Source organism: Phodopus roborovskii, unplaced genomic scaffold (assembly GCF_943737965.1).
Source record: "Phodopus roborovskii unplaced genomic scaffold, PHOROB, whole genome shotgun sequence".
Classification (NCBI taxonomy): Eukaryota; Metazoa; Chordata; class Mammalia; order Rodentia; family Cricetidae; genus Phodopus; species Phodopus roborovskii.
Window position 1 is genome coordinate 653,619 of NW_026126484.1, and position 23,583 is coordinate 677,201.

General features: G+C 40.3%; 3 protein-coding genes and 2 non-coding genes across 5 annotated transcripts; 1 reads left to right on the top strand and 4 right to left on the bottom strand.

Moving 5' to 3' along the window:
- Positions 1-24: 24 nt before the first annotated feature.
- Positions 25-420, bottom strand: LOC127229556 (histone H2A type 1-B). The gene has a single exon (XM_051194637.1). The coding sequence runs from the start codon at positions 415-417 to the stop codon at positions 25-27; it is 393 nt and encodes a 130-aa protein (XP_051050594.1). The 5' UTR covers positions 418-420.
- Positions 421-705: 285 nt separating this feature from the next.
- Positions 706-1,105, top strand: LOC127229561 (histone H2B type 1-H). Its single transcript, XM_051194642.1, has one exon. It carries the CDS (start codon positions 710-712, stop codon positions 1,088-1,090), a length of 381 nt encoding a protein of 126 aa, XP_051050599.1. The 5' UTR covers positions 706-709; the 3' UTR covers positions 1,091-1,105.
- Positions 1,106-5,600: 4,495 nt separating this feature from the next.
- On the bottom strand, positions 5,601-5,672 carry Trnam-cau (transfer RNA methionine (anticodon CAU)). The gene has a single exon. It is a non-coding gene; the product is annotated as a tRNA-Met (tRNA).
- A 321-nt stretch (positions 5,673-5,993) lies between these two features.
- Trnag-gcc (transfer RNA glycine (anticodon GCC)) lies at positions 5,994-6,064 on the bottom strand. The gene has a single exon. It is a non-coding gene; the product is annotated as a tRNA-Gly (tRNA).
- Positions 6,065-16,394: 10,330 nt separating this feature from the next.
- On the bottom strand, positions 16,395-17,336 carry LOC127229541 (olfactory receptor 2B2). The gene has a single exon (XM_051194622.1). It carries the CDS (start codon positions 17,334-17,336, stop codon positions 16,395-16,397), a length of 942 nt encoding a protein of 313 aa, XP_051050579.1.
- Positions 17,337-23,583: the final 6,247 nt, after the last annotated feature.

The following is a 23,583-nucleotide window of genomic DNA, read 5'->3' on the forward strand; positions in this document are numbered from 1 at the left end:
ATAGTGAAGACCAGTGTGAAAGGCCTATTTTCCCTTGGCCTTATGGTGGCTCTCGGTCTTCTTGGGCAGCAGCACCGCCTGGATGTTGGGCAGGACGCCGCCCTGCGCGATCGTCACGCGGCCCAGCAGCTTGTTGAGCTCCTCGTCGTTACGGATGGCCAGCTGAAGGTGGCGCGGGATGATGCGCGTCTTCTTGTTGTCGCGGGCCGCGTTGCCGGCCAACTCCAGGATCTCGGCAGTCAGGTACTCCAGCACGGCCGCCAGGTACACCGGGGCGCCGGCGCCCACCCGCTCCGAGTAGTTGCCCTTGCGGAGGAGGCGGTGCACACGGCCCACGGGGAACTGCAGGCCGGCCCGGGAGGATCGGGTCTTGGCCTTGGCGCGAGCCTTGCCGCCCTGCTTGCCGCGTCCAGACATGATAGATAATGAGCTGTCAAAAAATCAGTAAGCCAGCACAAAGAGGCACACACTGGCGCTGTTTATAGTCAACGCAAGGCGCGAAAATGGAGCGATTTCATTGGCTACATAAAACTGTATCATGTAACCCAATGGCACCGTGGTTTTGAAAAGTCCTTGCTTTGATTGGATACTAAGTGAATGACGTTTGCTAATCGCGAGAAGCACCGTCACAAGTTTGTTTTAAAAGCAGCCAGTGCCGAGAGTACATCCAGACTGTTACTATCTTCTCTTTTTCATTGTGTTCTTCACCATGCCTGATCCCGCGAAGTCCGCGCCCGCCCCGAAGAAGGGCTCCAAGAAGGCCGTGACCAAGGCGCAGAAGAAGGACGGCAAGAAGCGCAAGCGCAGCCGCAAGGAGAGCTACTCGGTGTACGTGTACAAGGTGCTGAAGCAGGTGCACCCCGACACGGGCATCTCCTCCAAGGCCATGGGCATCATGAACTCGTTCGTCAACGACATCTTCGAGCGCATCGCGGGCGAGGCTTCCCGCCTGGCGCATTACAACAAGCGCTCGACCATCACGTCCCGGGAGATCCAGACGGCCGTGCGCCTGCTGCTGCCCGGGGAGCTGGCCAAGCACGCTGTGTCTGAGGGCACTAAGGCCGTCACCAAGTACACCAGCTCCAAGTGAGCCGCCGACCTCGCTCTTGACCCAAAGGCTCTTTTCAGAGCCACCCACAATTTCATATGAAATAGCTGTTACTTGTATCTTGTAACGTCTGAGTCAGGATAATGCTGGTTTCCCAGATACCAGTCTAGGAATTGTCCAGTTTTCAAAATGGTTTGCACGTCAATATGAAATAGTCCAAATATTTTATATTGGCGGTTAACAAAACTTTAGACTATGACACAGAGTTATAACAAATGTCCGTTGGTTTTGTTTTGTTTCTTTCTTTCTTTTTTTTTTTTTTTGTTTTTGTTTTTATCTCAGTTGAAGATCTGGACATAAGCAAAAAGTTCTGCACCCAGAACAAACTCTATGAAGTTTCCTGCCATAAAGGCCAGGATCGAATGTCCCATCGAGTTGTCCCACTTTATTTGGTCCTCAACTCAAAAGCCATTTTTATTTGGCCCCGCTGGGCAGAGCACTAGGTCTCATAAAGCAGTTAAGAAAACAAAAAGTAAATCACAGGAAAAATGCTTGACTTTCTAACAACAGTGAGGTGTGAGTGAAGGCAGAGGGAATATTCAGTTGTTCATTTGTTCCATGTATTTTGGTTTTTTTTTTTTTTTTTTTTTTTTTGTCTTGAAGATTGAACTCAATTATATGCCTTTAATCCCAGCCTTTGGGAGGTGGAGGCAGGAGTGATTTGACTTGGCTGAGAAAGGAATAAAAGGCAGGGGAGACAGGAACTGAGAACTTTTACCTCTGAGGACTGTGGAGACAGGATTACCATTTCAGCTGGGTAGAGGTAGGTCTATTGGCTTGGCTGCTTTGCTTCTCTGATCTTCAACTTGAAGCTTGTCTCTGGGTCTTTTATGTTTTTATGCTACAAGTCGCTTAGTTGCCTGTGTCTTGTGATACTCTCTTTTCTACTTGTTTTCCTCAGTCCTGTCTATAAAATCCCCCCTCCCTTTCTCCAGTGGCTTTTCCCTTCTCTTCTGTTTTACAAGAAGTAAAAGGGAACAGGGTAGAGGCAACAAGAATTAACCCAAGGACTGATACCTAGTAGAGATACCTTTGGCAAATGAACTTCCCAAGGTTTTCTGTTTTGTTTATTTTGTTGTTGCTGTTGTTTTTTTAATCTCCCTTCTCTCCCTTTCTCTCTTTCTTTCCTCCAGTCTATTTTAGACAAAGCAAGGATCTCCAGTTGTATTTAAAATGGCTGTTTTGTGAGCTAATAACCTTTTATCTTTATCTCCACTCATGTTTGAGAACCAGAGAGAACTGTTTCCTTCTGAGTTTAACATCAAGTTAAACTGAGTTAACCATTAAGATTTGGAGCAGAAAAAATGATGCCAGTTTGTATTCAAGAAGGCAGCACATATTTTTTAAGAGGAAAACCATCAGTACCAGATTTAGATCTTATTATATTTGTATTTTTGTATTTTGTATCTCCAGCCAATTCACTGGCTGAAGATATCCACTATCTTTGGCCTAAGCACCTGATATTAGAGGCAAAACTTTAAAATTTTAATCATTACTTCTGTGTCACAATCTCTGAACTTTGCCCTGTAAAAGTTTTAATCTGAAGTATCAGTTTCTGGGTCAGGTCTTTTTTTTTTTTTAAATAATGCCCAGTGACAGCATGAGTCCTCTGTAGTTTCTATAAGTCTCTGTGCATTGGATTTAGGAGGGCTGGTGCTTTCAAGGGCTGGTGCTGGAGTCCACTAGTTACTGGGAGATAAAAGCAGCCAGTCCTGACACAGGAAACTTGGCTTGGAGCAGTATCAGTGATTATTCACAAAAGAGATGAGAGTTGTCAGAACAAATGGCCACAATCTTGGAGGTGAACCAAGAAAATTCCAGGGAATTTTATGCTCTTTCAGGGGATAACCTAACTATAGTTATGGAGGTCTTCAGCTACCTTTGATGTATTAAGATCTCTTTCTCTCTCTCTCTCTCTCTCTCTCTCTCTCTCTCTCTCTCTCTCTGTGTGTGTGTGTGTATTTCAAATAGTTTTCATTTTTATTGAAAGTACAATTTATATCACATGGAATTTTTGTTTGGAGTGCACAGTGTAACCTTTTTTTTTTTTTTTTTTTTTTTTTTGGTAGATTTATAGGGTTGTACAAATATTACCACAACCCGGAGGTACAACAGTACAACAGTTGCATCAATAGGTTAAATTGAGCAGGGGAAAAGCCTATGAGCCCACAACCCTACACAAATGACTATAGGCAACTGAGAAAAACTGAGAATGGGAGAAGTAATTTCCCCCCCAGAGCGTCCGGAAAACATACATAGAAGTAACAATATACAGACCAAATAGGTTATATTTAGGAATGTATATGTATGTTGGCATGTTATATGTATATGTTATTGTCATGCAATAACAACGAAAAAAAAAAAACTGATGTCAGGCATTTTGTATCAGGGTATCTTACAACTCAATAGAAACTTCCCATAACTGATGAGATGCTGGTGTTTTTTTCAGATGTTGCCTGTGGCAAGAAGGTGAGGCTGATATGTGGGTCTCCATCCCCAGACCTCAACAGTGACACTCAGTTCTCTGTCATGAGACTGTTGCCCCACTCAGAGTTTCTAGTCCTGCCTAGTAAATTCTGAGGTTGGGAAATCTCCATACTCAGCGTTCAGTGTGTAAATGCTTTGAGGAATGGGAGGCTGTAGTGCTGCCCACCATACTCCACTGCCTTCTGTGGAATTTTCTTAAATGTCTACTCTTCTTGCTCCCTTCTCTCTGTGTCAGAAGGGATCTTCCATCAGAAACCACCTGTTTCTAAGAATGTTTCACTCACAAATGTGAAAACGAAAGGATTTGTTTCAGCCTTGGAAAAAGAATTTGTTGTACAAAGAAAAATGTGCTTCCCTTGAGAGTACCCTCCCCATGAGGACCCTCTCAAAATGACTGTGTTGTTTGTTGAAACAAGGTGTCCGGTGTAGACCAGCTGTCCTTGAACTAGCTATGTAGTCCAGGACAACTTAAGCTCTTGATTCTCCTGCCTCTGTGTCCTATGTGCTGGTTCAGAAGTATCTTCATACAACTGTTCCCTTCTGGTTTTATATTTGCCATGTCGAAATAGAAGAAACTCAAAGTAATAGAATTAATGTAATAAAGGATTTGTTAATAGATTTGTTTGGGAGACATTAAATCACACAAAGCAAGATTTAGCTAAGGGGCACTGACCCTCAAAATAAGTAGCATGCTTAACCAGGCCTGTTAGACTTAAGCAAATTTTGCAGTGCTGGGTTGTAAAAGCTGAGACCAAATACATACCCGGCCACCACCAAGAAACTTAAAGATAGGAAAGGTTGACTATGACTTACAGGTCTAAGGGATCAGGGAAGAGAAGTCATCATGGCAGACACTTGAGGAAGTGCTGGTCCTGCTGTATACATAGCCAGGAAGTTCAGCTCGTTTCTCCTTTGCTCTCAGTCCAGGCCCCCAGTTCATGAAATATCACTACCCATATTTAAAGTGGGCCTTCCCATCTCAATTAATCTAACCTAGATCGCTCTCTACAGATACGACCAGAGACCTTCATCTTCAGTGACTCCAGATCCTATCACCTTGACAATAATAACCATCGGACTTGCTAATAGAAAATTCCACACAGAGAATTGGTGCTTGTAAGCAATTAGGAGGTAAATTGAATTTGCCACTTTAAAAAAAAAAAAATCTGTAAATGACTATCACAATATCCATGAACAAACTGAAAAGTGATTTCTTAAGGAGGGAAAGGAACAGAAAGTGATATTTCCTTTCTCCACAATATCTGTGAGGTTGAAAACTGAGAACTGAAGTGAATAATATGACTGCTATGGTTTTGGATAATACTTGGTGTCCGACCCCCTCCGCCCCCGTCTCCCTCCCTCTCTCCCATTCTCCTTTCCTGCCCTCCCTCCTTTAAATATGAGAGACAGTAATGTGTTATGGTGTGGAATAAATAGAACAATGCCATGTGATCGTTTCTGTAATTTTTGAAAAACATTGTTAAATTCTGGTGTGTAGTGAACCAGAAAATGTGTCTTTTAACTCGTTCCAAATCAATGGTGTCCAAGATGTGTCAAGTGTCACCAGCCTGGGCTCAAGGTACAATGGCAAGCACAGAGCGAAAGCACAATAACCCCGGTCCAAGTGAAGGAGCTTCCCACACTACCAAAGGAAGAAAGGACACCATACTGAGCTGTCGATAAGAGGCAAGGAGGAAAGGGGAGCAAGAGGCAAAGGCTACTCCGTGTCACTTTCGCTGACACTCTAAAGCCGGGCTAGCTCTAAGTACATTTCTATTGGGCAGTGTGGTGGCGTACAGAAATGCTACTTTAGCCGCTGGCTTTAATACCACCCACACTTGACACTGTCACCATCTTCCAGTAACTCGAAAAAGTGGTGTTCTAAAAGTCTGTGCATCACGTTTTTATTGGTTATTATGTTCGTTTCTATAAACAAACGGTAGAATGTTGATGCAATTTATTTCTAGAGATTCCCTTCGTAGGGAAAGAGTAAAATATACAACTCTAGCAGAGGATGGTTTCGATCCATCGACCTCTGGGTTATGGGCCCAGCACGCTTCCGCTGCGCCACTCTGCTAAGTACTTACTGGTTTGCCTGAATTTCTCCCATTATATACATATAAAAACTACCGCCCTTTTAAGAATAAAATGGTTAGCTGCCTTAGAGATTTAGATCTAACAAAATTAGTTCAGAAAATTTTCATTTCATTTCTTTAAAAAAAAAAACAACAGCTTGTCGCTAGTTTAACAATCCCTTTCATTTGAAAAGTGGATTTTAATTAAAATGTGATTAGGATATACGACTTATCGAAAATGTAAGTCTGACTAAGGCTAATTGAATTTTCAAGATTTCCTTTAAGAAATAAAAGGGAGGGCAGAGGGGAAATAATAAACTACTTGCATTGGCCGGGAATCGAACCCGGGCCTCCCGCGTGGCAGGCGAGAATTCTACCACTGAACCACCAATGCTCATAGCCAAGTTGCTCTACTAATCTTACAAATGTTTACACTGCCGAATTTTTAAAGCCTGTATTAAAATAATTTTTTTTTTAAATAAAAAGATATGAATGTGGTTTTACACTTTTATTGAATAACACTTCACAATATTTCTTCCTGATTTATTGCAACCATTAAGCGTCCCAGGCACATGCCACCATCTTTCGAACCATACGTCTCCCTTTAGGGATGGAAAGGTTGACGGACCTGTGTGGTAAGGAGACCCCCCGGTATTGTTGGGGAGGCAGGCAGCTGCAGAGGCCGGGAATATTGCCTCAAACGATGCAATTCTCAACACTCGCTTAGGAATCTGGGTGGAACCGAGGGGACCGCAAGCAGGAGAATGAAGAAAAGTAAGAAAATGGAAAGGAATTCCCCAGCCCAACCAGAGGGAGCAGAAGAGCAGAGCAAAGGGAGGGGAGGAACCCAGAGAGCCGCCCTGACTTGGGAGTCCGTGCTGCTCCCTGCTGGTTGTCTGCGGGAGGTCGGCAGACGTGCTGCCCAGCGTTGTTCGTGACGACTTACTTAACCTTGGGAGCTTTGCACGAGGTTGCATTGATTGCGAAAGTAACTCCCGGATGTCCTTTTGGAAAATCAAGTGCAGCGATCTCATCAAGGGATAACGTCTCCCAAAAGGCACAATCATGATTTACATAAAAATAAAAGAATGAGCTCGAGTTAGATGATTTTGTATAATAAACTCAAGATGTTATTTTTGTTACCCAATCAACAGAAAATCCAAAGAGAAGCTTTTCCATAAAAAGTCAGGAATGTCGAAATAGATTCGTGAGTGAGATCATAACTGCTTTTACCTTTGCTCACACTAAATCTGGTTTTGCCTGGGGTCTCCTTTCAGGCACCTCCCCAGTGAAAATGTTAGTGTACAGCCCTACAAAAACTTCTGGAGTTGAAAGGGTGGAGAAATTCTAAAAAAACAAGAAAGGAAAAGAAAACTTTAGGATTCCAAATATACTAAGGGACAGAAGCTGAGGGTGAAAGGGTGGAGCCAGGTAATGAGCGAAAGGAGAAGAAAAGAGAAAGAGACAATGAAAAAAAAAAAAAAAAAAAAAAAAAAAAAAGCGCCAGTCTATTTTGTGCATGTAGCTTCAACATCCCAAGGTAATTTTTAAAAAAATAATGTGTGTACCTTGCACACATCTGCATGCAGAGGTCGGGGAGGACCTTTTGAAGTTGATACTATCCTTTTTCTCTAGGACCTTTAGGACTGAACTCAGGTCTTCAGGTCTGAGTGGCAAGTGGTTTTACCACTGAGCCATCTCTCCGCACCAGATGCCCCTTTTGTTTACCAACAACAAAACTAGATTCTCATTATTTGTTGCTAAGTGATGAGCTGAACTGCTATCTTTGCTATCTGTCAGAATAAAATGCTCACTAAATGCTGGCTCTTCTTGGAACGAGCCAGGCAACAAGAGCAGCTAGCTGTTACACGAAAAATAAGTGACTCAGACTTTTATTGGGGTTCAAGCTTTAATTTGAGTATTGGAAAAGCAAAGCAGCCCACCACTAACCTGCACTTCTAGCTCTGGCTGAAGGGGCTGATCCACGTTTAGAGAAGCTCTCCACCAAGCCTCAGACTGTAACCTCCTCAGTGTGGCTGGAGAACCAATGCCTCTGAGACCTTTCTTCGGTCTTGAATACTTTCCTAATGTTGGGATTAAAGGTGTGAGCTATAATTCTCTTTTAGACTGATTCACTCTTGTTTAGATCTGGGTGGCCTTGGACTCCCAGAGATCCACCTGTCTTTTAATCCTGAGTTCTAGGATTAAAGGTGTGAACCACCACCTCCTAGCTTCTGGCTGCTGCGATTAAAGGTGTGTGCCTGGCTTCTATGGCCTGTGGCTGACTTTGCTTTCTGAATCTTCAGGCAAACTTTAATAAATCATAAACAATATGCCACTACAGCTAGCCTCTGAGCAAGGCATTATATGATATGATAGTGCTACCCTTTCATCTAAATTCCTTACAGCTGTCTTTTTCTGATGTAATGACGTCAAAAGTGATCACTCCTTTCCTGTCCATCATAAAGCATAGTGCCAACGCCTCTATTGAGGAAAGAGGTTAATAAGAAGAAAACATAGCAACTATATTTGATCCAAGTTTGGTATGATGTGAGAGCCTTGAGATAGAACATTTAAAGACCCAGGGTTTGATGAAGATTGGGCAGCAATGGACAGTAGAAGTAAGATTAAACAAAAAACAGCATGAACACACATAAATGGGCTGAGTGGGAGCCCTAAAATGGCCTATCTCCACACTTTTCCTAGTCTCTTCATGCAGCAGTAGTTCCTCACTCGTTCAGGATAAGACCCCTCCTGTAATGTCTTATTAGACCACATGGATCAGATGTTACACAAAATAGAAGGGGAAGGTTGAAATAATATTCCTGGGGTTTATGACTATTTGAGAGAAGAAGGGTTCTGGTTTCCACAGCCTGCCTTGGCATTGGTGCTTTGGGAGAACAGGAAAAAGAAAGGCAGGAAGAGGAGGTAGAAACATGGCCATAATCAGATCACTTCCTTCCAGTTATGAAAGCAACAACTTCCCTGAACCTTGAAGTACTGAAACAGCCATCATTCAACCCTCTCTGAACAGACTGTGTCACTGTACATATCTTTTCCTTGCCCAAATCCTTCCTATTTAAATCTAAACAAAACTCATGCCTAAATACCAAAGACAGATTGTTTATAATTTTCCCTACCTTTTTCCACTTCTCATGTATGTTTGGAATATTACAGATGTGTTACATTCTTTTATGCTGTAGCATATTTGCTTACAGATGCCAAGATGTGTTGCATTCTTTTATGTTGCATTTGTTTAACTTTGTAAAGCTTTATTACTCTGTCTAAAACACCTGACTGATCTAAAGAGCTGAACAGCCAATAGCCAGGCTGAAGAAAGGATAGGCAGGGCTGCCAGGCAGAGATAATAAATAAAAGGAGAAAGAAAGAGGAGAAAGGAGAGAGAGAAGAGGAGAGACAGCCAGCCAGGGGCCACACCCAGCCATACAACCAACCACAGGGTAAGAAGGAAAGAAAGGTATATAGAATAGAGAAAGGTAAAAGCCCAGGGGCAAAAGGTAGATGGGATAATGTAAGAAAAGCTGACTAGAAACAAGCCAAGCTAAGGCCAGCATTTATAAGTAAGAATAACACTCATGTATTATTTGGGAGCTGGATGGTGAGGCCCCCAAGAGCAAAGAGGAAAAACAAAAACAAAACAAAGCCAACTACACATCTACTTAATCTAATAGCAGCTCTTGCTTTGAGCCTGCACAACTCTGATAGTTTTACATCTGATGGCTTAAACTCCATCCTAGGGACACCCAGCTTGCTACCACTGTCTTCTAAACATGTTTCTTTACTCAAACAACAGCCCACCATTTCACCTTTCCCTGCCTCCAAGTCCTCCTCCCCCACTACAATTTGTCCCACAAGTACCCCACAAGGAGGCAGCTGGGGCCTCTGCCTCCTCACAGGCAAAGCCAAGCCTGCTGTGCAAACTTTGTTCTGGCTCTTCCCATGACTTGCTTTCCGTGGTAACTGGTGTCTGTAGCTACCACAGCATCCTGAGCTACACACAGGTGAGCATCTTGGATGATGGAAGCTATTTGGAGCCTGCTTCTCTGAGGAGGTGCAGTTGTTAATGCAAATTCCTGTAAGTTTCTGACCTAGACCTGTTGACAATGTCAGTTCTGTACAAAAGAGCAACTTCCAGAGCTGCTCCTGTGTCTGCCAAAATCTTCAGGTGTCATCACAAGCTTTTCCTTCTGTTTCCCAGATTTTCTTCTCAGATCTTGAAGTTGTATTATGTGTACATGTGCTTAAAGTGTTCACAGCCTCTGAAGAACTCAATCTTTTATCATTAGTAAATGATGATACGTTCTTCATAATGTTCCTTGATCTGAAATCTAGTTTTCAATAATAACATAGCCAATTCAGTTTTCCTTTGATTGGTGCTAATGTCACACACCCCTTTTTCCACTTCTCATGTATGTTTGGAATATTACAGATGTGTTACATTCTTTTATGCTGTAGCATATTTGCTTACAGATGCCAAGATGTGTTGCATTCTTTTATGTTGCATTTGTTTAACTTTGTAAAGCTCTATTACTCTGTCTAAAACACCTGACTGATCTAAAGAGCTGAACAGCCAATAGCCAGGCTGAGGAAAGGATAGGCGGGGCTGCCAGGCAGAGAGAATAAATAAAAGGAGAAAGAAAGAGGAGAAAGGAGAGAGAGAAGAGGAGAGACAGCCAGCCAGGGGCCACACCCAGCCATACAACCAACCACAGGGTAAGACGGAAAGAAATCATACGTGTGTCACACACACACACACACGTATGATTCACCTTTTTGTGTCTTTAAAACATGGTTTCTTTTTGTCTCAACACATTTAAATGAACTGAAGTAATACCAAATGTAGTGAGATAGTTCTGTGGCACTGACCACGCCCATTGGGGGGTGGAGCCATGGGCGGAGTGACCTGTGGAAGGAGGTCGGAGGGGGCCAGGAAAGGCGCTCTCTTTCTGGTGTGACTTGGACACTGGCGTGACTTGGACAGGAGAGGATCAGGTTGAATTTCCTGGTGTTCATCTGTCTAGGTTGTAAGTTATTTCTCCCTGAATAAACATCTATTCGGCCTATTTGTTTATCCTGATCCTTATTTACCGCCATAACCGAACATACATTTTCCAACCCAACCACAGTCGTGAAACTAGAAACTAATGCTAAGAAAAAGATGGGAGCTGCGTACAAATGTATAGACTAGACATTAAACAACTTACTCCTGAACCCCCAATGGATCAAGAAAGAAATCATGAAGTAAAGTTGCAATCATCTGGAAAGCTATATTTTGTCCTTGTGTGATGATGTGTCTTTGGCCTATGTCTTTATCTTAGAAAGTGGTGACAAGGGTGGGCTCACAGTTCCATAAGGGGTGCTTGCCTACCATTCACAAAACCTAAGACATAACTCTAAGTACCACACACACACAAATTAATTAGCAAATAAAAGAAAAAATAATATGCTGATAACCCTTAGGCATTTTCAAGCTGAAACGGTGCACAAGATGTAAATTCAATTAAAGCCTATCAACTGCCACAGAAATCCAATAAGCCTTGGGAAGTGCTTTGTGGCAGTTTTCTGCTATGACTTGATCATCTTGTGTCAATTAGTTTGTGCTTTGTTTGGTATTTGCTTTTTCTTTCTTGTCAACTTAACACAAGCTAGGGTCATCTGAGAAGGAAACTCAATTTAGAAGATGACTCTATCAGATTGGCTGGTAGACTAATCTGTGGTGTGTCTTCTTAAATAATGATTAATGTAGGAGGAGCAAGTTCACTGGGGGTGGTGGCATCTTGCTTTGCCAGTGAACTTGCAGTGGTGGCCACACCCTTTGGATGTGGTTTTGGGTGTTTAGCCCATAACCCCTTATAAGGTAAAGGAGAGGCTGGTTTGCTCTCTTGGGTTTTGGGGACAGCATCAGAAGGGCAGAGACGGTATCTTCTGGAGTAGTAAGACCTTGGCGGTTATTTACTGTTATCTGTGTAATTGCTTCCCTAATAAATACCTAGTTATCATTTGTCTTGGGTCTGTGGACTCATTTAAACCCTTCAGCCACCCCTGAGCATGTAACCCTGGATGATCCAAGAGGAACAAGACAGCAAGCTGCAGTCCTGTGTGGTCTTTGCTTCAGTTCCTGCCAAGTTCCTACCATGACTTCCCTTCAGGATGGACAGTAAATTCTTTCCTCCACAAGTTATTTTTGGTAACAAAATATAAAGCAAACCAAGGCACACCCTACACCTGTAGACACGTATCACTCTCTCTCTCTCTCTCTCTCTCTCTCTCTCTCTCTCTCTCTCTCTCTCTCACACACACACACACACACACAAGGAAGTTTTAGACAAAAAGCAACTGTAATCACATTATTGATTTAAAAATATACTACCAAGCTAAAACAATCAAAACAGAAAAGTTCTGGCATAAAAAAAAGAACAATAGCAGAATAGAAAGATTAGAATTAATCCTGTATATCTATGCCAATTGATTTTCCACAAGAAGCAAAAAACATACTTTTAAGATAGGGAAGTTTTTTTATTTAAAAAAAATGGAGGAAATATTTGATAACGTTAGGCTTCTTTTTTGGTGGGGGGGGGGTACAAGCCCTTAAATGCACAAGAGATAAAAGTAAGTATATGGGACTATATGAAACTCAGATGCTTTTGTACAAGAGGAGACAATTGAACTAAAAAATGGGAGAAGATATCTGCAAATTGTATGTGTCACTATTCAGAATATATGAGGAATTCAAGATACAGCAAGGCCTTAAGAGATAGTAAAAATGACAATAGATCTAAGTAGACATTTCAAAAAAGATGACATCAAAATAGCCAATGACATAAAGATGGCACAGTGCTTAAGAGTACTGGCTACTCTTGCAGAGGTCCTGAATTAAATTCCCAGCATCCATATGATGGTTCACAACCATCCATAATGAGATCTGGTGCCCTCTTTTGGCCTGCAGGCATACATGCCGATACATGCAGACATAGCACTGTATACATAATAAATAAATACACTTTTTAAAAAAAGAACAAAAGAAAAAAGAGTGCTGAGCTTTACTTCATCAGAGAAATTCAAATCTAAAGCACAATGATGATCTGTCAATTCATCCAGTAATAATAGGTTTTATAATACTGGTGATGATGTAGAAAATAATAGAACGCTTATGTACTATTGGTACGAAAGTAAATTAGTTACCCATCACAGAAAACAATTTAGATTAGCATAACCATTATGGAAAACAGTTTAAAGATTCCTCGAAGAACTGAAATGACATGTAATGCAGAAATCTCACTACTGCACATTCATCTACAGAATTCATAGCTCTATTCACGAAAGCCAAGAGATGCTGTTTTATTTATTTTCCTGCCAATTTCTGTTCATGTTTAGCTCAATGTATATCCTGGTAAGTGATGCAATCTCTCTTCTACTGCTTCAAATAGGAAAAATTTGGAGCATTTAAAAATTTCTCATAATAGTAAGATAGTGATATTGCTAAGAGTAAGAATAAAGTAGATTCTTGCTAATCTGATCAAGACTCTAGAAAACAACTTTATTCTTCTTTCTTTAGGAGATAGGCAGGCTACATGATCCCCAATGGTGTTGATGGCTCAGCACTTTAGTGATGATCTTGCATTGGCAATGAAGTAGGTCTACAGGCACTCCTCATAATTTGTGTTACCTTAATTAGCAAAAGATATGCTTGAGAATCTTAAGAGGAGGCATTTATTCCAGATTATTTAGATGGGTCCCAAATGCAATCATGAATATTTATGAGACAGGTTGAGGATTTGGCTGAGGTTCACAAAGTGGACAAAGGAGCCAGAGGTGAGACCATGTGGTTGTGAATAAGCAACCTGACTTGTCCACAGCCTCCAGGGGCTGCAACAAGCACAGACAGATCCTTTCTTCACACTCAAGTACGGAAAATGGCCAGGCTGATACATGGTTTCAGGTACATAACTTCCAGAAATTTGAACATTTTTTCCCCATATCTAACCAAATTCTTCTTATAGCTGCCAGGACCTTAACCTTTCAGGTTGGGAGATTCTTTATAAGCTGTGCACTCTAGCTTTTCTCCAGTATTTGTAAATCTCAGAGACACTGACCCATTCCCGTCATTGCACATTTTCTAGTGTGACATCCATAGAACAATCAAAATAAACAGTTCTGTCCTTTGAAGCCATAGTTACCAGCTCAACTTCTACCCAAGACTTTCCAGTGTCATATCTATAATTTTCTCTGTCTGCTTTCTTTCTTTTGGTCACTTAGAGGAGTCAGTGTATCAAATTTGATTTCACTGTTGAAAATTCCTGAAACAGAATGAAATAGAAAAGAATTGAGTAGATTTTTGATTCAGCCTTGTTTCATATATATCTCTTTTCCAAGATTGTCAGAAATGGTCATCTCTATTATCATTCTATAGTGTCTTTATCTTTATGAGTCCTTTCTTCCATTGTACTAAAATCAACTTCTTGACTTTTACCCACTGGTAGGGATCTGTTATGAAAGAAACTCCCTTCCAGTGCTGATGTCAATGACATTGGGACAAAGCACGTCCTACTCTATGCTGAACAAATCCATGCTTTAAAAAGTCTTCAAGAAATTTGGAATTCTGATTGCTCAGTTCCTCACTCTTTATTCTATGAAGGCATTTTTGATGCACAATATGTCTATTAAAATGCAAATCCCAGAGCTACAGCCAATAGTTTAGTCAGTATGTTCTCCCAGGTGAGGATTTTAAGGAATACATCATCAATTATATTTCTGTACCTTTTAGTGTAGAAAATGTATTTGACATATCTATACTGATTTATGTAAAATATCACCCATTTATTTGTTGTTTTTACTTTAAATGACATTTCCCACATCTTTAGAACTATTTTCTTTTATTAAATAATCCTGTTAAAGTTATAAATCCTGTCGTTTTTAAATTCAGACAGGTTATTGTTAATTGTCAACCAGTAGAGTAAAATATTTAAATCCTGTAGCAGTAGTGAATTCTTTCCAAGGTAGTAGCATTTTATTAATCACTTTTTATGAGAGGTTCTAATACAGATAGAAACACAAGGATTTATTCTGTGCCCTTAGTCACTATTGCTCCACATTGTACAAAAGTGTAATGAGAATTAATTAGTTACCTGGGGAGATCAAGAAGCATATGCCATATATACATGCATACATCAACTAATATGAAAATATTTGTAAAATTTAGATAAATCTCTTTAAAATTCACTAGTACAGAGTGTGCTGAATGAACTATATTGCTCATTTTTAATTCCTCAACTTCCATCACTCTGCTAATTTCTCTAACCCCACCTCTGGCTTCAGTCAAGGTGTCAGTAAATATCACGTGCTAGCCTAAACCTAGTTCTGAAGGCTGGGACGGATCCCAGATGAGATCTGAGAAAATATCAGTTCTATCTCAGGAGGCCAGGATGGAGCATACTGGCCCAATGGTTTTCTCCTTAGCCATTTGAGAGCCATCACAGCCAGCTTCTTACAGACCTCTAAAGGACACTGACATTAACTTTGAAGTGACATAAAAAGTTGTCTCTGGAAATTTGGTCTTTCCTTTACTTGGACTTTAAAATAAGCAGGCATTTCATTCAGAAAATGCCCTCTTGTTTTCAAAATACACTTTCAGCATTCTCTCTAATTTTTTCTCTTTAATTCCCAATGTTAGAAATAAAAGATAGGACCCCAAGATAACTGCTATTTTCTTTAACTGTCAGTAGAGTAGTTCTTAAAGTCTGGTCCCTACCAGGGAACACCAACATTTTTAGGGATTTTCTGAAAGACAAGTTCTTATTCTCACCTCAAACCTTCTGGGTTAAAAACCCTAAGGGTGTTGTGATTCAGTATAAGTGTTCAATGTGGTAATTGTTGTAAAATCAGTTTGTTGAAAAAAGAATCAAAGAGATTAATTATAATGTAATATATAATAAACTTGATCAGTTTAGACTTTTAGTGTATAAAAATTTTGTTCATCACTGTTGAATTTTGGGAGCAATATGAAAGAAGTATAAATTATAGCCTTTGTTGACTCAAGGCAACTAACAAAAAACAAACTTTCTTCTTGCATAATGAAAGTACATGGACCGGGAGTGTACTGTAAGTAAAAAAACTGTAAGACTGTTTTTTAATCATGATTTAACTAGGAATTCTTTAGGAGTTAAGGTATGCATATAGAAGAAATAATTCAAAATGCTAAAAATCAGTTTGATTAAAAGGATGTCATTAATTTAATAGAGATAGAAACTATAAAAATAATGGAATATCTTGTTAATCTTTGGATTCATTGTGAATTTTAAATTGTGTTGGTGTAGAGATTATGCTGAATTTTCAGCCAAGCCTCAAAAAGATAAGTCTATGACCAGCATTCCGTACTTTTGTTAGATCTTCTACACATGTTTAAAAGAGCATGGGAGTATGTTTATGTCCGAGACAGGTATCTGCATGTATAGTAAATGCCTTACCAAACACACAAATAGTATAAAGCTTAAAAATATGCAGCTTATAGAGTTAGCATTTGGGGGATCATAAAAGGTCACCTCTCAGGACATATGAAATTAATATATCTGGGCAGCAGAACACTGATGTAGTTCTCTCTCAGCAAGATTTTGAGGAAGGCCATCATAATAGTTCACGGGAAACAAAACAATGTAATTTATCAGGCTGTAAAAACTTACATTAATACAGCTGCTATTGGGCATCCCTTATTTTTTAATCAAGAAGACCCTTGTTATCAACCTCTTAAATGCGCCCTTTACCTCTTTGTTCCTAAGTGTGTAGATAAGGGGGTTCAGCATGGGTGTGATGATCCCATAAAAGAGGGACACCATTTTTCCCCGGTCCTTGGAGGCAGGGGACGGGGGCTGCAGATACATGTAGATGGCAGTCCCATAAAAAAGTACTACAACAATTAGGTGGGAGCCACATGTCCCAAATGCCTTTCGCCGACCTTCAGCTGACCTGATTCTCAACACTGCTTGGACAATAAAAGCATATGATATGAGAATGAGAGTCACAGGTATTAAAAGAAACAGCACACTGATGAAGAAGAGCTCTGCTTCATTTGCTGTGGTGTCCACACAGGACAACTTGAGCAGGGCAGGAACTTCACAGAAGAAGTGATCCACTTCCTTGTGACCACATCGTGGCATCTGAAGGGTCCAGGTGGACTGCAATACTGAGTTGCTGAAGCCACTGATCCAGCATGCAGCTGCCAACTGGAGGCAGCGCCTTTGGTGCATGATCACTGAGTAATGGAGAGGTTGACAGATGGCTACAAACCTGTCAAAGGACATGACGCCCAGGAGAAGACATTCAGTGGAGCCCAAGGCCAGGAAAATGAAAAGCTGGGCCACGCATCCACCATAGCTGATCACCTTCTGGGTGCTGCATATGTTGATGAGCATCTGAGGGACTGTGCTCGTGGTGTAACACAGGTCCAGCAGAGACAGGTTAGTGAGGAAAAAGTACATGGGGGTGTGGAGTTTGGAATCCAGGCGGGACACAAGAATTATCATCATATTCCCAAAGATGGTCAAGATATAGGACACCAGAAACACCACAAAGAGTGGCAGCTCCAGCCATGGCCGATCTGAAAACCCTAAGAGAATGAATTCCTCTGAGATGCTCTCATTTGCCAGATTCATGGTAAATGGTCCAGCCTCCGGGTCCCTGGAACACAAACGGTTAGTAGGCCAGTGAACATGATTATTGGATGCATCAATTAGTTATGAAGTGATGATGCCACAGCATTTCATGCATGTACAAACTGTCCCTGTTAGTGTGAAAATGTATTGACAAAAAGTTAAGTGTCTGCCAAACCTTCAGAGGTGTTTATGGATTTGCAACAGATTTTAGCAAAGTGATTTCAAGCTGACAGCACTGCATCAGTGTCTACAGTGACAGAGCTGCTGCTTTGGTGTTTTGCTGTTCAGTGGATGGGTCTTTTACATGGATATCTGCTGTTGGGGAAATGAAGATATTGTTCCTGTAATTTGAATTCACTTAAATGTCTCCTCAGAATCAGTGAATGTCTGGTTGTGGGCATTTGTTGGAATTATTTAACCTCATTTCCCTACTATTTCTGCCCTTCCCTCAAATGAGGGCAGACATTATGGTATCTACCTAGTAAGTTTTCAGACACAGTGTCAGCAGACTCTTCCTCTTGGGCTCATGTCACAGAATCTACACAGGACACTTGGCTGCTGTGATAATCAAGCTGGCAGGCCTGGCTCATCCACTCCCAACCCCCTTCTGTAACTAGTTTCATTGCCCTGAGAATGCTTCTTGTGCTGTGATCCTCAGACTCCTCATTTGTAAAATAAAGATGCAAATGCATATTCTTACCTGTTGAGACTCAGAGGCTGAGTGGGGACTCAGCCTGACTGTGGGTGGAGTCAGAGTAGGGTACTCAAAGCAGCCAAGGCCATACAAGGATGGAGGTACTCAAAAGATTCACATGGAGATTCTACAGTGTTCAATTTCCAAATAGGTCAATTTGCAAATAGTTATGTTACAGCCCTAACAGTCAGCATCAACCTCAGGGGCCAAGGAAAAGTATCCCAAGGATGGGTGTTATCTTTTGGGTAAACTGATTGACAGTGTCTGGTCTATAGTAGCACAGGTGCTCAACCAAAGGTGTCAGAATGCTGGGATATTCTGAGAAAGGATTCATAGATCTACATTCTTATTGTACTGATGAGACAAGTCTGACAGTTATGAATGTATCCATCTCATACAATTCTTAGTGATAATCTAAATTACTTTATGATTTAACCACTATTAGAAATTATGTTTTTCAGCTGTGGTCTTGTTCACTCAAATGTTAGCAAAGGGTGCTGCCTTTTTTCTATTCCTTCCTAAACACTTAATTCCTCAAGAAGCATCCCATTGCTCTCCTTTAAGAAATCTGAGATACATGGTTGTATAGAGAGACACTGCATTTAAAGATTTCCTTTCAGACAAGATATCAGGTGCCCATACTTGTATGAAACTTCCTAGTCAGGGAGGCAAGGTTCATTTCTAATCAATGAACCCCTCACCCTGAGAGCAGTAATTTAGAACTGCTCTATGAACAGCATAATGCATTAGTGCATCTGTGATATGTGACATCCTCTCATGCTCCACAGTCACCACACAAAGAGTAAAGTACTTATTACTCTAGCAGACAGTGTAACACCAGGGAAACAGTCAAGAAAGCCAGGAAGGGAATGGATGGATTCAATGCTCTAATTCTCACACTGTGCTTTATTCAGTTTTCTGAATGTGTCCAGCTAGTGAGACCCTCAAATGTTTATGAACTCCTAAATGCATAACTCTAGATAACATTGGCATCATCCTGTATTTTATATGATTTGAACTCAGACTTACAACATTTGCCTTAGGAAAAAGTATTTGTTAATAAAATAAAAATAAAAAAAGAACATCAAACCAAAGGTTAGGTTACACGTAGCTGCATTTAGTCAAACTACATGGGCTGTGCTTTTGTTCTTGCTTCTTAATGCCTACTCTACTTGCTTGCAATCATTGTTACTGTCTTTGACGCCACCTAATAGGTTTTCTCTTCTTTGTGCAAACCTACATTGCAGAACCTTAGGGTGATGGCATTCCCCTTTGGAATAATACACATTCACTTAGCCAACGAAACAAACCAATAAACAAAACAAAACAAAGAACCCAAACCATTTGAATCACGTGAGAGCGCAGCAGTGAGGTTAAAACTGGCATTGGTTATTGAGAGTTTTAGAAACCTGTTCAGGGGTCTTTACAGTCATCTGATAGTATTTTAATCCAACATTTAGGATGATTCCTTAGTGAATAATATCATTACTTTATATATTTAATATTTAGCCTGTGTATGGGTTGGCCTTGTATTTCTCATCTCCCTCTTGAATTTCTTGGCCCCATATCTGAACTTGAATGCTCAAATAGATGAGGGAAATCTTGGTAACAACTCTTTAAGCTTTATGGTCCAAAGGACATTGGAATAAGAAAGGTAACAAGAGTCAGTTCCAGGTCTGCCAACTGTGCACTTGAACATGTGAATTAAGCACTTTGAATGTCAGTTTTATTTTCTGTGGTGGGATTAAATTGATATTTTCCTCTCCACAGAAAACTATTTACTTGTGTTTCTTCAAATTACCTTATGCCCTGATGAGAGGCTTCACAAACTGTCCTGTTTTGCTGAATTATAAGCATAAATAATAAGGCTTTTCCACCATACAACTAATAAGGGAAGGTTTTACATGAAATTTACTCTTTAAAAAGATGAACACTGAAGGCAAAGGCTTGGTTAATGGTCCTCTAGTGTAGTTGCTTTCCTGAGGGACCAGATCTGTTTGAGCAGCAAACAGAAAGGAAAGCTGACCTGCTGTGAAGGCCATGGTGCCCACTGAGATCACAAACATCATCTAATGCTCAAATTATAATTAGACTTCTGGCAGTTTGTATAAGTGCATTTACTTACCACCAACTTAAGCATTGGGAACAGATGAGTTTGCTTTGATGTCCAGGTAGCCTTGAATGCAAGTAGAATTAATTTAAAATGCACTGACAATTTGACCCCTTTGCGTACTGCTTAGCTGTATACTCATTTTCACCAACTGAATAAAGTCCTTTAGTTTCACTTGCTATGTAGAAGTTCTGAGGTCCCCAAACACAGTTATCTGGACAGTGAGGAGGAAGTTATCATTCAGGACTAGAATATGTGGTGTTGGTTCCATGTCATTTACTGTTTAAGAAGTCTACTGTTATTTTTAGAGATTATTTTTTTCCTGTGACTCTTGCAAACTTGAGAACAAATAATTCCTCTGAAAAGACTGGAGTTTCTTTTTGTCTGTGGGAGAAATCTCAACCCTACATTGCCAAAGTCTTCCGTTTATAGTGGCAAAGTCAGCACTTGACCCAGTGGGACACAGGCAGGGGATCTGTGAAATGGTGTCTCATCACTGATTAGCTCAAGAAGGAACTTCCCTCTAGGGATGGGATACTTTACTTTCTCAAAAACTAATGGAATGACATGAAACTAAAGTGCTTTATCAAATGGAAACTAAAGTTTACGATCAGAAGGGATTTATTTTCTTTTTTTGTAAGCTATCCAGAGAGGTTCCCAAAACTACTTAATGGCTATTGTTCATTTGCTTGATATTTATTTTTGCAACAGGTTCTGGCTGTGTAGCTCAGGATGGCCTTGGCCTCCTAAGTGCTAGGATTATAGGGATGTGCTACCAGATCTGCTCACTTACTTAGTTCAATGAGAACAAAAATTTTATTTTACATATAAATTTCTTAAGATAGCATCTAAAGTCATTTTGTTACCCTTTGATTTAACCAAGAAGAATCCTTTAGATATCCTTTGATATGTGTTGGCCTCTTTTGTCCGACTAAAAGCCTCCTCTGCTTTCTGCATCTCACTGATGCTCATCTGCATCCACCCATGACATTATGGTTGTGAAATGCTCCTTCCCCAACCTCACCAATCTTCTATGTGAATTAGTTGGCCCTCTATCAAATGTCCACTTTGTTGTTCACAAATTTAAAGCAGTATGGATTCATATATTCCCTCCCCAACATTTTAGTTGAAATTTCATTCAGTCATTATTTTAACACTTAGATTTCCCCGATTTGCATCCACATAAGTCTTTTCAAGCTGCCACTGCATCATTTTGTCCTGTCCTCTTGTTTCTAAAAACACTTCCTTAAATTCAGAACAAGACGTGTCTGGAAAGGCCATTTCTCCACAGCACTCTGGAATCCCTCAGTAGGGAATGGAAAAGAAAGTATGATCTAAGAGTGCATGAGCACATTAGTATTTATACCCACCCACAGATATCCCCTGCCTCTTTCCAGCTCACCCATCTGTACATATTAAGTCCATAAGTTCTCAGTGTTAACCTCCATTCCAATTTAATTTGATTTCATTCACGTTTTGTCCCTTTCCTTACTTACCCATTATTTCTCCAAGCAGAAGAAACCAGGCTCTTCAACACAGTTCCTTGCTCATTCAACCCACTGCTTGTATTCACTCTTGCTTTGAGGCAAGCCATCCCATTGAGTCCTGATGGCATCACAGGTGTGTGATACTTAATGTGAGTATCCCACACACTTCTCTCTATATCAAAATTTTTATGTGTGTAGCTTGTAAACTTTTGTTAGGTTCTTCAACTATGCATAATATTTTGACATTTTCTCACATTACTACATATATCATAGTAGTGTTTTTTTTCTTTTATTACAATTGGAGTTCATTTTATGGCTAAATAAACAATTACCCATTTATTTCTTTTCTTGGTTGAAGGAATCCATTTCATCTACTTTTTCATATTTGTTAGGTTTTTCTTCTGCTTTGGGGTTTGATTTGTTTGTGTAGTACATTTTCTTGGGTCACTGCAATTGGTTGTTTATCTGTGATCTTTCACATTTATATGGGTACTGATGGATATAGTTTTTCCTCAGTACTGCTTTTTCTGTATTACATATATATTGGTGGGTTGTGTCTACAATTCCCTTTGTTTGTTTCTCCTCCTCCTCTCCTCCTCTTTTCCCTTCTCCCTACTCCCTCTCCCCCTGACCGTTCAGGCCCACTGCTGTCTAAGGTACTCCTCTGCTCCAACTGCCATGGATTAAGATTGGCTGCCATGCCCTTACAACTAAGATGACTGAATCTTTGCCAAGCCATAACCAAAACAAATCTTTTCTTCCTCAAGTCGTTTCTGTCATTTTAATCACAGTAGGCATATGTCACTAGTACACTATTCCTATTCCAGAAAGGCTAATAATCACTTATCTGTATATACAAATGATGATGAATTATGTCATCTCTCAGCTAGATGATAAAAATTCTCATAGCTACTTCGTTACCAATTAATATGAAAATGAAAAAGAATGGGAGTCATGAATTATGGGTGAAATTAGTTTATATGAATACATTACTAGGGCCCATCCCAGAGACTTAGAAAGGCCCTGTGCATCTTGCTCGCTTGCTGAAGGTGTTTATCAGCTGTAGGAGTTCCCTGGTAGAGTTTATTGGGTCACTTATGTAAACTATCATATCATCGGCAAATACAGACAGTTTGACTTCTTCCTTTCTAATTTGGATCCCCTTGATCTCCTTTTGTTGTCTTATTGCTTTAGCTAGAACTTCAAGTACAATATTGAAGAGATATGGAGAGAGAAGGCAGCCTTGTCTTGTTCCTGATTTTAGAGGACTCGCCTTAAACTTCTTTCCATTCAGTTTGATGTTGGCTGTTGGTTTGCTATACATTGCTCTTATTATGTTTAGGTATGTTCCTGTTATCCCTGATCTCTCTAAGACCTTTATCATGAAAGGGTGTTGAATTTTGTTGAAGGCTTTTTCAGAATCTAGGGAGATGATCATATGGTTTTTATTTTTCAGTTTGTTCATATTCAGATGACAAAGAGGCTGAGAAAGAAATCAGAGAAACATCACCCTTTACAATAGCCACAAACAACATAAATATCTTGGGGTAACACTTACCAAACAAGTGAAAGACCTATATAATAAAAACTTTGTGTCTTTAAAGAAAGAAATTAAAGAAGATTCCAGAGAATGGAAAGATCTCCCATGCTCTTGGATAGGTAGGATAAACATAGTAAAAATGGCAATCTTGACAAAAGCAATCTACAGATTCAATGCAATCCCCATTAAAATCCCACCACAATTCTTCACTGAACCTGAGAGGATAATAATCAACATTATATGGAAAAATAAAAAACCCAGGATAGACAAAATGGCACTGTACAATAAAAGAACTTCAGGAGGCATCACTATCCCTTTCTTTAAGCTCTACTACAGAGCTATAGTCCTGAAAACAGCCTGGTATTGGCACAAAAATAGACAGGTAGCCCAATGGAATCGAATTGAAAATCCTGATA

Bases quoted from the DNA above. Each gene is read 5' to 3' on its own strand.
- LOC127229561 (XM_051194642.1), top strand. From the start codon at position 710: ATGCCTGATCCCGCGAAGTCCGCGCCCGCCCCGAAGAAGGGCTCCAAG.
- LOC127229556 (XM_051194637.1), bottom strand. From the start codon at position 417: ATGTCTGGACGCGGCAAGCAGGGCGGCAAGGCTCGCGCCAAGGCCAAG.
- LOC127229541 (XM_051194622.1), bottom strand. From the start codon at position 17,336: ATGAATCTGGCAAATGAGAGCATCTCAGAGGAATTCATTCTCTTAGGG.